Source organism: Zalophus californianus, chromosome 11 (assembly GCF_009762305.2).
Source record: "Zalophus californianus isolate mZalCal1 chromosome 11, mZalCal1.pri.v2, whole genome shotgun sequence".
NCBI classification, from domain to species: Eukaryota; Metazoa; Chordata; class Mammalia; order Carnivora; family Otariidae; genus Zalophus; species Zalophus californianus.
Window position 1 is genome coordinate 58,042,880 of NC_045605.1, and position 14,212 is coordinate 58,057,091.

The 14,212-nt window shown below is 36.8% G+C and overlaps 1 protein-coding gene across 2 annotated transcripts in view; it reads left to right on the top strand.

Annotated features, from left to right (window-relative positions):
- The window catches only part of RAB6A (RAB6A, member RAS oncogene family), a 69,977-nt gene that overhangs the window by 33,575 nt on the left and 22,190 nt on the right, over positions 1-14,212 (top strand). The window contains exons 3-5 of one of the 2 annotated variants that reach the window (XM_027579127.2): positions 7,801-7,854; positions 9,270-9,375; positions 11,353-11,464. In XM_027579127.2, coding sequence (XP_027434928.1) covers positions 7,801-7,854; positions 9,270-9,375; positions 11,353-11,464 — 272 coding nt within the window. Of the gene's footprint in view, positions 1-7,800; positions 7,855-9,269; positions 9,376-9,441; positions 9,548-11,352; positions 11,465-14,212 lie in introns of both variants that reach the window. The other variant, XM_027579126.2, reaches the window with a different exon arrangement.

Below are 14,212 nucleotides of genomic sequence, written 5' to 3' on the forward strand. Positions count from 1 at the left end.
TCTAACAAGAAAATTTAGATGATATAGTACCCTACATCCTTATTTAGGGAAATCAGCTTGACAGTATGTTAAGTATTATCTTTGAATATGAAGAATTGACCTTTGTGTGACTAGCTGCCAACTTAGTTTCCAGGTGAAGAGTTCTTCAGTGAATCATTTGAAGATTCCCTACTCCGACCCCCACCACACACAACAGAAAGACTTTTGAAATGAATAATTAAGGAGCTAGTCTCCTTGCTAGAAATTATTCTTGGGCTTATATGAGCCATATGTAATGTATATATCATTATTCACTTAGTTTAAGTGAAGTTTTATTTCACAAAAATGATAAATTTTATGTTAGTAATTCATGTTCTATGTATGATTCCTTTGCACTGAATTAATTTCATTTATAAAGGAGGAAACTGGTTGGCCAGAAGAGTCTTTAATTGACCAAAATTTAGACAGTATTTCAGAGTGAAACAAAAAAACTGTTCTTTCTAACTAGAGAGCCTAGAATTGAGTATCTTAAAGTTGCTCTTGTTTTTCACCACTTACCTTCTTTTTCCAGTTATAAACTCACAGATTTTCTTAACAGTTTAAAGTATGTCAGCTTGAACCATATTATGTTGTTATTTTTATAATTCAAAATGATAGAATATTGTCAGTTTTACATGGTTCAGCTTAATATAAATAAGCGCTTAAGAAAAATTCCCACAGTTAGAGTAGATTCATTCTTTTTCCTGTTTTTTGTTTGTAGACTAACCTTTGAGATTACTTTTTTTTTTTTTTTAAAGATTTTATTTATTTATTTGAGAGAGAGAGAACGAGAGAGAGCATGAGAGGGAAGAGGGTCAGAGGGAGAAGCAGACTCCCCGCCGAGCAGGGAGCCCGATGCGGGACTCGATCCCGGGACTCCAGGATCATGACCTGAGCCGAAGGCAGTCGCTCAACCAACTGAGCCACCCAGGCGCCCCAACCTTTGAGATTACTTTGAATTTAGAAGATTTATTCTGAAGGCTGTTACAAGTCGACAATAAACAAATTCAGCTTCATGGTCGACAGTGAAGCCATCTATGACATCTGTCATAGAAACCTCAATATTGAGTGCCCAGCCTACACTAACCTAAATAGGTTGATAGGTCACATTGTGTCCTTCATCACTGCTTCCCTCAGATTTGATGGAGTCCTGAATGTTGATCTAACAGAATTCCAGTCCAATGTGGTGCCCTATCCCTGCATCTACTTCTGTCTGGCCACATATGCTCCTGTCATCTCTGCTGAGAAAGCCTACCATGAACAGCTCTCTGTAGCAGAGATCACCACTGCATGCTTTGAATCAGCCAATCAGATGGTGAAATGTGACCCTTGCCATGGTAAATACATGGCTTGCTACCTGTTATACAGTGGCGACATAGTTCCCAAAGTTGTCAGTGCTGCCATTGCCACCATCAAGACCAAGCGTACCATCCAGTTTATGGACTGGTACCCCACTGGCTTCAGAGTGGGCATTAATTACCAGCCTCCCACCGTGGTACCTGGTGGAGACCTGGCTAAAGTACAGCGAGCTGTGTGCATGGTAAGCAACATCACAGACATTTCTGAGGCTTGGGCTTGCCTGGACCACAAGTTTGACCTGATGTATGCAAAGCATGCCTTTGTTCACTGGTATGTAGGTAAGGGCATGGAGGAAGGACAGTTTTCTGAGGCCTGTGAGGACATGGCTACCCTTCAGAAGGATTATGAGGAGGTTGGTGTGGATTTAGTTGAAGGAGAGCTTGAAGAAGGAGAGGAGTACTAAAGTTAAAATTTGTCACAAAGGTGCTGCTTTTACAGGGAAGCTTATTCTGTGTAAACATTGAAAAGTTGAGCTCTGATCAGTTAATTTGTATGTAGCAGTGTATACTCTTCATGTACAATTACTGACCTGTGCTTTAAAACACAACACTTTGTTACAGACTCAAGATGTCCTTTTCTCTGATGGATTTGAATAAAGTATTCCCAGGGATGCCTGGGTGGCTCAGTTGGTTAAATGTCTACCTTTGGCTCAGGTCATGATCCCAGGGTCCTGGGATCAAGCCCCACATCAGGCTCCTTGCTCAGCGGGGAGCCTGCTTCTCCCTCTCCCCCTGCTTATGCTCTTGCTTGCTTGCTGTCTCTCTGTCAAATAAATAAATTAAAAAAAAAAATCTTTGAATAAAATATTCCCTGTCTTAAATGGAAAAAAAAAACCCAAACAAACATAAATTCATTGTGGCATAGTTTAAAACATTGAAACATTAATTTTTTTATTTTTTTATTCCTTTTTAAGATTTTATTTATTTGAGACAGAGAAAGAGCACCAGTAGGGGGGAGGGACAAAGGGGAGGGAGTTGCAGACTCCCCACTGAGCAGGGAGCCCAATTCAGGACTTGATCCCAGGACCCTGGGATCATGACCTGAGCTAAAGGCAGACGCTTAACCATCTAAGCCACCCAGGTGCCCCCGTTGAAACATTTAAAACAATGTAAATGAATTTTTCCAGGAAGATGGAAGATGGTGGTGATCGAATACATCCTTAAGTTCTTCAAGTTAAAGCTTTAAATTGTTCTACACATAATTCTAGTTTGTTACCAATAGGAATAAAATTACCCCCTGTATGCAGTTTTTCTCATCCAATGTTTTTTTGGTTTTTAATTTTTTTTAAATTTTAAGGACTCTTTTTTCTTTTTTCTCCTACCAGAAGTATTGTCGTTTTATGGGGGGGGGGGGGAGAAGAGTTTTTTTCAAACTATGCCAAGAACACTTAATATGAAATCTACCTTCTAATCAGAATAAGTGTACAATACAGTATTATGTATATGCACAGTGATCTCTAGAACTTGTTGACCTTACATAAGTAAAATTTTATGCTTGTTATAATGACTCATTTCTAAAGTTGACAGACTCCACATAGTTTTTCTCCTAAGTAATGTGGCACAAAGCTAAGAGAAAAGTATATATACAAGTTTCACATACATAAATATATATAAACATATTTATTAATGGATGGTTACCTTCCTAAATGGAACCTGTATCAGTATCCTCCTTTTGGGATCCTTTGCCTTTCTTCTTTCTTTTTATCTCTGTTAGTCAATGTTAGACTCTTCTTTAACTTGTCCACTCTTTTCTTCCTTTATTCTAGTCTTTGCCTTACTCTTTCTCTGTTTCCTGCTGGAGAAAGCAGCAGCCAGGCAACAGAACTCTATATGTTTGTACCACAGAAGGAAGCTGATTATCATTGCTTGGTACAGAGAAAAACTTGTTTTCCTTACTTAATTACTTTTATGTAGGAAAACTCATGTCCCTTATGGAAAATCATGATGTTGATGGGTCTCTTGGCTTTATGCGGCATCAGTACAGGTGACAAACCAGTACGTGGGAAATCAGACAGAATAGTTAGTTTACGTCTGCAATATTTTATAAAATTGCTGTTGGGGCAGATAAACACTGTTCTGAGTGGAGAGCATCCAAATATAAATATCTAAACTATAGTTATCATTATTATCTTGATGCTGATATATTTGGGTAAGCCATTATTTAATCTTGAACTGTGTGCTCCCAAATTTTTTTATTTCTTTTTTTTTTTTTTTACAAAGTAGACTTTCCCAACGTAATGAATTAATTAACACTTAAAATAATGTGAAGCTATAAATTAAGATATGTGGGAGAATTTTGTCTCACCTTTGGTTTCTTCTACAATTATTGCCTTCTACATTAAAGAGGATCAGCAAGAGGCAGGACTAATGTCTCATCCGTCTTTTATGAAGATTTGAATTAGTTCTACATCAGTAGCATTCAGGATGCTGGAATGTTTAGTTTTGCATCCATTCTTTCTATTTTTCCTGCTGTTGGCTTAATTCTTGTGGCTGATTAACTTTTTTGCCATAGTTCTGCTTGGAATAAAATTAACTGAAAAGAGCAGAAACAGGCTATGTTTTTCAGGTTAATTTTAATCTTTATGAGTTTGGTGTATAAATGATGTACCAAAAGTAGGATAGTACAGTGGAAGGGAGGGGATTATTATACATTTTATCATAAAGTCTTACTTTGCACTAATTTGAAAACATTTATGTGTTTTGGCTGTGAGGTCTTGACAAGGTATATTTTGGTTTGTAGCTATTAAAAATTATTTTGGGCTGTTTATAACAAACACAAAATAACATTAGTAAGTGACATGAGAATTTTTTTTCCCATATAAAAGAAGTCTGTAAGTAGAGTAGTTCAGGGCTTGTATGGCAGCTCCATAGTCATCTGGGACTTTTAACCAAATCTAATATATGACTTCCATATGGAGGTTGCTTCATGGTTATTGAATGGTTCCTGGAGTTCTGGCCATGGTATCCCACATCCAGGCAAGAAAAAGGAAAGGAAAAAAACCAAGAGTGCACCTCTCAACTGAGTCAGCCCCATTTATTTAAAGCTCAAAGAAGGCTGGAAAATGTAGTCTTTTTAATGAGAAAAGTATGGATTCAAATAAATGATTGTTTTAATAAGGGGAAGGTGGATATTTGTGTAGAAAGTTAGCTGCTTCTACCACATTGATTAAACGAGGTTCTCTGGGTGAGATTTGTTAAATGTAGCCCATACCATTCCTGTACATTCCTCAGGTTTGTCAGTTAGATGCTTGTGCACAGTAATTCACATTTATGAACCCATTATCCCAGCCTATAGCAGAATGGGATATGCATTTTCAGACTGAATGTCGTAAGAGGGAATTCGTACTTAGGGTATGTATATTTAAGCCCTAAATTTAGAAATGTAATTGAAATACATAGTCACATAGTTTAGGATAAAAGGGGAAAGCTACCTTGCTTGCCTTTTTTTTTTTTTTTTTTTTAAGATTTTACTTATTTATTTAACAGAGCACAAGTAGGGGGAGCAGTAGAGGGGGAGAGGGAGGAGCAGTCTCCCCGCTGAGCAGGGAACCCAATGCAGGTCTTGATCCCAGGACCCTGGGATCATGACATGAGCCAAAGGCAGACGCTTAACCATCTGAGCCACCCAGGCACCCCTTGCTTGCTTTCTTAATAAAAGTCTGTGTATAATTGAAATCTGCAAAACGCTCCTCAAAAAAATTAAGACCTAAATAAATGGAGAGACATCATAGGCGAAGGGATTAGAAGACAATATTGTTAAGATGTTGATACTAACTACTGAAAGCAATCTACTGATCTAATGCAGTCCGTATCAGATTTCTACTGCCATTTGTGTATAAATGAAAGAGCCGATTCTAAATTGCAAAAGCCAAAACCGTCTTGAAAAAGAAAAATAGGGCACCTGGGTGGCTCAGTCGGTTTTGCATCTGCCTTCGGTTCAGGTCATGAACCCAGGGTCCTGGGATCGAGCCCCACATTGGGCTTCCTACTCAGCAGGGAGCCTGCTTCTCCCCCCACCCCAACCTGCTCACGCTCTCTCTGACAAATAAATAAAATCTTTAAAAAAAAAAAAAAGAGGACTCACACTTCCTGATTTCAAAATTTATTACAAAGCTACAGTAATCAGAACAATGATAGACCTATAGACCACTGGAATAGAATAGGGAATTCATAAGTAAATCCACATATCTATTGACAATTGATTTTCTTTTTTAAAATTTTTTTTAAAGATTTATTTATTTATTTTAGAGAGTGTGAGCATGCCCTTGTGCACAAAGCAGGGGAGGGGCACAGGGAGAGAGAAACTCATGCAGACTCCCCACTGAGCATGAAGCCCAATGCAGGGCTAGATCCCAGGACCCTGAGATCGTGACCCAAGCCTAAATCAAGAGTTGGACACTCAACAGATTGAGCCACCCAGGCACGGTCAATTGATTTTCAGCAAAAACACCAGGCTCAACCTACATAATGGGAGGAAATATTTGAAAATTACATATCCGAGAAGGGTTTAATATCTAGGATCTATAAAAGAACTCTTGCATATCAATAATAAAAAGACAAACTCCATTTAAAAATGGGCAAAGCACTTGAATAGACATTTCTTCAGAGAGGTTGTACAAATGGCCAGTAAACACATGAAAAGATGCTTAATATTATTAGTCATTAGAGAACTGCAAATCAAGATCACAAAAAGATTCCACTTCCTGCCTACTAGGATGAGTATTATATATAAAAAGAGAAAATACCAAATTCTGGCAAGAATGTGGAAAAATTGGAACCTTCATGTATTGCTATTGGAAATTTAAAGTGGGGCAGATGCTGTGGAAGCCAGTGTGGCATTTCCTCACAAAATTTAAATAGAATTATCATATGGCCTAGCAGTTCTACTAGTATATACTGAAGAATTCAGTATAGGAACTCACAGCAGCCAAAAGGTGCAAACAACCCAAATATCCATTAATAGATGAATGAAAAAAGAAATTGTGGGCTATCCATACATTGTGGTAAGTTATTGCTTAATGGGTACAGTTTCTGTTTGAGGTTATAAAAAATGCTTTAAAAATGTTGACAGTTATACATCTTTGTGGATATAATCAGTGCCATTGAATTGTACATTTAATGTGGTTACATTTTATTTTTTTAAAGATTTTATTTATTTGAGAGAGAGAGTGAACACATGAGTTGGGGGGAGGGGTAGAGAAAGAGAGAGAGAAGCCGACTTCCCATGAAGCAGGGAGCCCAATGCAGGGCTCGATCCCAGGACCCTGGGATCATGACCTGAGCCAAAGGCAACTGCCTAACCAACTGAGCCACCCAGGTGCCCAAAAATGTCGCATTTTATGATATTTGTTTTACCACAATTTAAAAATAAAATCTATCTTAAAAAAATACATGAGTGTCAGTGTAGGTTCATCAGCTGTAACAAATGTACCAATTTGGCAGGGGATGTTAACAATAGGGCGTGTTAATGCCTATGTGGGGCTAAGGGAGTATATGGGAAATCTCTGCACCTTTCAGTTTTGCTATGAACCTAAGACTACTCCCAAAAAATACTATTTTAAAAAATGGTTAAGATGGTTAATTTTATTATGTGTTTTTATTATGTATTTTATCACAACTTAAACATATATAATATATATATTATAACCATTATATATTGGAAAGAGTTGGACTTTTACTCCCATCTCCACAGCAGAAGCTTTGTTCCCCTAGACAAGTTTTTTAACTTCTTTGAACCCCAGTATTGTTTTTTGGGGGTTTTTTGTTTTTAAAGATATTTATTTATTTATCAGAGAGAGAGAGAGAGAGCGCGCGCGCGCGTACAAACGGGGTGGGGCAGAGGGAGAAGCAGGCTCCCCACTGAGCAAGGAGCCCTGTGTGGGACTTGATCCCAGGATCCTGGGATCATGACCTGAGCCGAAGGCAGACGCTTAACCAACTGAGCCAACCAGGCATCCCTGAACCCCAGTATTGTTAAAATGATAAAAATAAGAATGGCAGTAGCTACCTTGCAGAGATGAGGATTAGAGATGATCCTGTAAAAGGCCTAAAAGAATTCTTTAGCACATGTGCTCAGTAGGTGAAACTATTATCACTGAAAATTTTGTTCATTCATACTTGGCTGTGATGTGTTTATGTGTATAATTCATTATTTCTCCTACAATCATAATTACCATTTGAACCCTGAACTGCCATTAAACTATTATTATGTTTTCAATTTATTTATTTATTTGAGAGAGTGCATGCGTGGGGGGAGGGGCAGAGGGCGAGGCCGACTCCCTCTGAGCAGGGAGCCCCATCCGGGGCTCGAGATAGGCACCCAGCTGAAGGCAGACGCCTAATCGACTGAGCCACCCAAGCACCACCTAAACTATTATTATTTTTATTTTATTTTTTAACTTCGTTGTTTTGTTCTGTTTTACAGGCAACAATTGGTATTGACTTTTTATCAAAAACAATGTACTTGGAGGATCGAACAGTGAGTAATGTTTTTAGTGTGCAATTTTCTGCAACACTCCAGGATAGAAAACTTTTATCAAAGCTATAATCGATGATTGTCACCATGGGAAGCTCTTAGCAAAGTAGAGAAAGTTAGTTTACAGGCTTTGAGAAAAACTATTATTAACGGAGTGATAGTACTTAGCATTCTGGCTTAATCCCTAAGTAAAACCCAAAGAGGAGAGAAAGCCAAGTTTTTTGGAAAATACTGAATGCCGTAGGCTTGCTAAACAAAATTTGTCACCCTGATTTGGGAAAATGATAACAAAGAGCATTGAGATAATGAAAAGTGTGTTTTCATGAAGAAATTAGAGCTGCTAAAGACCTTTTGAGTGCTCCTCTTGAGGCATTCAAAAATATTTCATTTGAATATCACATAATTTGTGAATTTCAAAATTTTATTTGTCAGAATATGATGTATACCAAAGTGACCAGTGAATAGGTAGAGGTAATGTGTATTTATTTGTTGGATTTAGACGCCTGTCTTTTGGAATGCTCCCTTTAAGCATAGTGTAAATTCTGTATTCTAGCCCACTGTCCCTGGAAAAGATTCCTATCAACTAAACAGTGACTGTTTTATTAAATGTAATATTTCAGGACCTATACCCAAAAAAAATTATTGTATCTCTAATGCTTTTTCATATAAGTATGTGAGTTTTTCTTTTGGATGTTCTCTTTTATGTTTTAATATACAGCATGTCATTTCTTAAATTTTCAAAGCTTAGAAATTGCTTTATAATGGTAAGATAACTGCTTATTTTCAGGCTTTTCTTCCTCAAATATAGATATGAAAAAGTAAGAAAATAACATTTTTATGTAGAGTTGCAAAAAGATATTTCTCCTTTTTTATTAGGTTATACACAATGTTCTAGGAAGAAACGTGTAGGAGAAACATAAGCACAGTAGTCAGAGACCCAATTTCATAGTGTTCTGAATCCAATAAAAGACGAATTCTAGCTTCAGAGAGGCTTTCAGAGAAGCATTCATTCCTTTACTCTGATAGCCGGGGCTGCTCATTGGCGTTTACCTTCAATTTTCCCTTTTATGCTCACTATTTGAACATCAACACAGTCTACTTTTTGCTATCCGGAAGGCATAAGATTCAAAGAGATGTTATAGGGAGTGAAAAAAAGCTGTATTTCTGATTCTATGAAGTCTTTCACATTGCCATATTTAAGTCACATACCTTCAAAGCAAGCAAATTTTTAATATACTCCCTTTTGAAAAAGGAAAGGAATTTTGTATTATTTTCAATCCTCACATCCCTGCAACCTTTTGCATGAGTCTACTTTTTACCTTCTTCCCACCTTCCCCCTTTTAAAAACATTATTTCTTTTTTCTTTTTAGTATGAGTTTGGTTTTTTTTTTTTTTATTTATTTTTTCCCATCCCACAGATCAGGCTGCAGCTGTGGGATACTGCGGGTCAGGAACGTTTCCGTAGCCTCATTCCCAGTTACATCCGTGATTCTGCTGCAGCCGTAGTAGTTTACGATATCACAAGTAGGTATTTTGCAATGGGTTGACCTTTCTTATTTTTCTTGCTTGTTTGACTGATTTTGTTGTTAGGTACGATTGCAATTATGGGACACAGCAGGTCAAGAGCGGTTCAGGAGCTTGATTCCTAGCTACATTCGTGACTCCACTGTGGCAGTTGTTGTTTATGATATCACAAGTGAGTGGGGGGAATTATGCATTTCTAATCTTTCAACCTTTAGCTTAGCTGCATGCATGTTCTTGTCTTGTGCTTGTTTTCTATACTAGCATGTAAAAATGAGTTTTGTCATAGTAAACCTTATACCAGTTAGGTCAGAAATATTTGCTTTGGTGTTTGTACCAACATGCTTTATTTCCACTGTGCCAGATTTTTTTTGCCCTGGAAATTTTCCTTCAGATCTAATTATGGATCCTCTCGAAGGCTTTCTTAGTATCCTGTTATCCCTAAGTCACACCGTAATTATGGTTGGAAGAATGTCTCCTTTTTCATTTAACTTGATCTCAGATTTCTCTAAAATAAAATAATCTGCATTTAAGCCTCTTGCCAAAAATTTTCAAATCCGCCAAGGCTTTCTGTTGAGGCTATTAAAAGCTTCCGCTAGCCAACTTTTCTCTGCTTTCCACTTCCAGCCATCCTTTCTCTATAGAGGAAGGCAGAGAAAACATATAATGTGCAGTTTTCTATTAATCATTTTCATTTGAATCACATCTGGATTCTGTGACTGACTGACTTGTTGCTAACAAATTACTTTCATTTCTTTCCAAGAAGAAATTTTAAATAGGAGATTGAAACAAGTAATGATCTTCCTTTTTCTTTTCCCCAAAGACTAAATAAGGTCTTTGGCATTTTAAGTGCCTGTAAATTTTCCACAGAATATGGTGACTGACAGGGAAATGCTCTCTGATTAAAATTGTCTTTGTAAATTGGTTTATTATATATATTAGGCAATATTAAGCCATCATTCCATATAGTGGTCCATAATTTGTAGGAAAACCAGAATAATGTTACATCTTAAACTTACTTTAAAAAGAATCTTACATAAACTATTGGTTTGAGCTAGTGATATTCTTACTATACATTTTTGCATATGTGCTCAACCAGAAGTCATATCTACTTAATAATTGCTATGGCAGAATTATAAGTTTGCATTCAGAGACCTTTTTTGGGGGGATGGGTTAGGTGCTGTATGCAATCTTTCTTTTCTTAAAGCTTTACTTTGGGTTGCTACTTGTTTAAAAAATGTGTATGTTCATTATTGTGCATTGACAAGTTTTGCAGCTTTAAAATGTTTGTGCTTACTTTAACCAAATCAAGTGAAACCTCGTGTATTTTTCTTTAAAAATTGTGCACATGTGGTTAAAACATTAGTATACTGTTTTCTGGAGCTGCTGTAAAAAATATTGAAGTATTCTAGTTAGAATGCAGTGCTAGGAAAGATGGATTTTGTTACAAATGATTCTGGTGCATTAAACTAATGAACTTCAAGTTAAAGTGATCACAAACTGAACAAGCAATGCAAACAAAGTGGTGTTGAAAGCTATTTAAAGGCTTTATACATTTTCTGGATGTGTTGGGATTTACTGGCTGACCTACTTTTGGAGATGCTTTCTTTGTTATGCTGGGTATGTGTAAGTAATCAAAAAAAACATTGTGGCAATGTGACACCATATTATCTGTCATACATTTTAAAAAGGTCCCCCCCCCATTACATATGGTACGTTGCACTCATTTGGTCATGTCCAAAAATTTTAAACTACTATAAAAGGAACCTTGAGGACTTTATTCTTTTGATTTGTTTATATCACTGACAGTTGTTCTCAGATAAAATGGAGTCATGTTGCAGGCACATTAAAAGTGGGTCCTAATGTGCCACCCCCTCCCCAACTTCCAGGATTTGTTTTGTTGTTGTTGTTGTTGTTTGGTTTATCACTCGGGGAAGCTTTGCAGTAACACTAATCTCTCTGTCCACCCTCCTATACCAGATGTTAACTCATTCCAGCAAACTACAAAATGGATTGATGATGTCAGAACAGAAAGAGGAAGTGATGTTATCATCATGCTAGTAGGAAATAAAACAGATCTTGCTGACAAAAGGTATAGAGTGATTTCGTATATGTATCACATATTTGATATCTTTGTTAAGCAGCCTGTTATTTTTATTAGTGAAGAATTGTTTTGAAAGGAAACATGTTTAATTCTTAAGTTTATACTTCCCTTTTCTTTAGTGTGGGAACCTGAAACATAAATGTAAACATTAAACTCAGTCCTTAAAGGAAAATGAGTTTTTTTGTTTCGTGTAAGCCCATGTGTAAATAGCTTTTGTGCAAAATTGTTTACACATGGGGGAAAAGAAGATTGTTTAGACATGAAGCTGGTAACTATTTTGCATTTTTTAGGCCTCATAAACATGAGCAGTATTCTGTTAAAGAACAGAATGTTTTAAGAACAAATCCTATCCTTAAAAATTATTCATAATGATTAAATGCCCACTCTTTTGGTAGTCTTCTTATAAATATTCATTATAATTCAGTGGTGTAGTTTTTCTTTTCTTTTTTTAAATTGTATGGTTGAACCAGACTGTGTAGTTGAACTGAATAGCTTGATTGTGATACCTTAGTCAAATGAGCAAAGCCATATTCAAGTCACAGGATGCAAAATTATTAACATTCACTGTAGAACCCATGGCTTGAATATCTGCCTTCAGCATCCTAAGTAATCTACTGGATATTCTTTCTGCTTTAAATAGTCTTGACCATTTTACTTAATAGTAGAAGCTTTTACTATTTGCTGTTTGTTTATTCATGAGATAGATATTGAAATTCAGGTATTGAACTTGTACTATTAATGAAAATGTTCTAAAGAAATCCAATATGTTCAAAGGCTTGTGGAAATGTTAAGCCCATTTCTTCCCATGGTACCTCATTTGGAATTGGCAGTAGAATGACAAAAAAGTCTGTCTTGATTTAAAAGTAAACTCAGAGTATGATCATCTTTCCTTTATGAAAATACTTGTTTGGACATCAGTTGGCATCATGAGTTTTCACTATTTTATTTATCTCCACTCAGAATTTGTAGATCATGGAACGCCTGGGTGGCTCAGTTGGTTAAGCGTCTGCCTTCGGCTCAGGTCATGATCCCAGGGTCCTAGGATCGAGTCCTGCATTGAGTCCCGCATCGGGCTCCTTGCTCAGCAAGGAGCCTGCTTCTCCCTCTGCTTGCCACTCCCACTGCTTGTGTTTTCTCTCTCTCTCTCTCTAATAAATAAATAAAATCTTTAAAAAAAAAAAGAATTTATAGATCATGTAGGTATATATTCTTCTAGTAGAGAGTCCCTAGTACTTTTATTTTTAAATAGGAAAATTGTATATCTGAATTGCTTTCTGTTATAATAGCCAGAGTTATCTAAAAGGATGCATATAGCATCTGTTCTTTTATTGTGTCATATTTCAGTTGAGTACATAAATGCTAGAAATTTATCTCAATTATACATAAAGTGATTTTTTTTCTTCAAGGTAATATTTGTCCATTGGTTCGGAATTACTGTGTTTCTCAGCAAGTTTTGCCAAACTATCACCCTTTAATTTTAAAATGAGTAAAAGATTTAAATGTTTGTTAAAAAAGCATTAGAAGAAAAATTTTTTGGTAGTAGGTGGATGGCCTTTTATAAGCATGACATGAAATCCTAAAGCCATAAAGAGAAAGATTGGTTTAAGTCTGAATATATAAATATAAAGATCATATTCACCTATTAAATCAGCCATTATTCAGAAGATTGATAATGCACAGTATTGTCAAGAATCTAAATAAATAAGAACTACAATGGAATATTATGCAGCCATCAAAAAACACAAAATCTTGCCATTTGCAACGACATGGATGGAACTAGAGGGTATTATGCTAAGTGAAATAAGTCAATCAGAGAAAAACAAGTATCATATGATCTCACTGATACGAGGAATTTGAGAAACAAGACAGAGGATCATAGGGGAAGGGAGTGAAAAATGAAAACAAGACGAAACTAGAGAGGGAGATAAACAATAAGAGACTTTTAATCTCAGGAGACAAACTGAGGGTTGCTGGAGTGGTGGGGGGTGGGAAGGGAGGGAAAAATGAAACAAGACGAAACCAGAGAGGGAGACAAACAATAAGAGACTTTTAATCTCAGGAAACAAACTGAAGGTTGCTGGAGTGGTGGGGGGTGGGAGGGATGGGGTGACTGGGTGATAGACATTGGGGAGGGTATGTGCTATGGTGGGCACTGTGAATTGTGTAAGACTGATGAATCACAGACCTGTACCTCTGAAACAAATAATACATCATATGTAAAAAAAAAAAAAAAGATAGTAGGAAGAGAAAAATGAAGGGGGGGGAATTCAGAGGGGGAGAGGAACCATGAGAGATGAGAGACTATGGACTCTAAGAAACAAACAGGGTTTTAGAGGGGAGGGGGGTGCGGGGATGGGTTAGCCTGGTGATGGGTATTAAAGAGGGCATGTATTGAATGGAGCACTGGGTGTTATACGCAAACAATGAATCATGGAACACTACATCAAAAACTAATGTAATGTATGGTGACTAACATAACATAATAAAAGAAGGTTAAAAAACTCATACACTGAAAATGTAACAAATACAATTTTTTAGAAAGATTTTATTTATGTATTTAGAGAGCACAAGCGGAAGGGGATGGAGAGGCTTAACTGAGCCACCCAGGCACCCTGTAACTAGTGTAATTTGGGGATGAAACAGTTCAACAGTATCAGAATTTAAAATATTCATTGACTCAGGGCACCTGGATGGCTCAGTCGGTTGGGTGTCTGCCTTCGGCTCAGGTCGTGATCC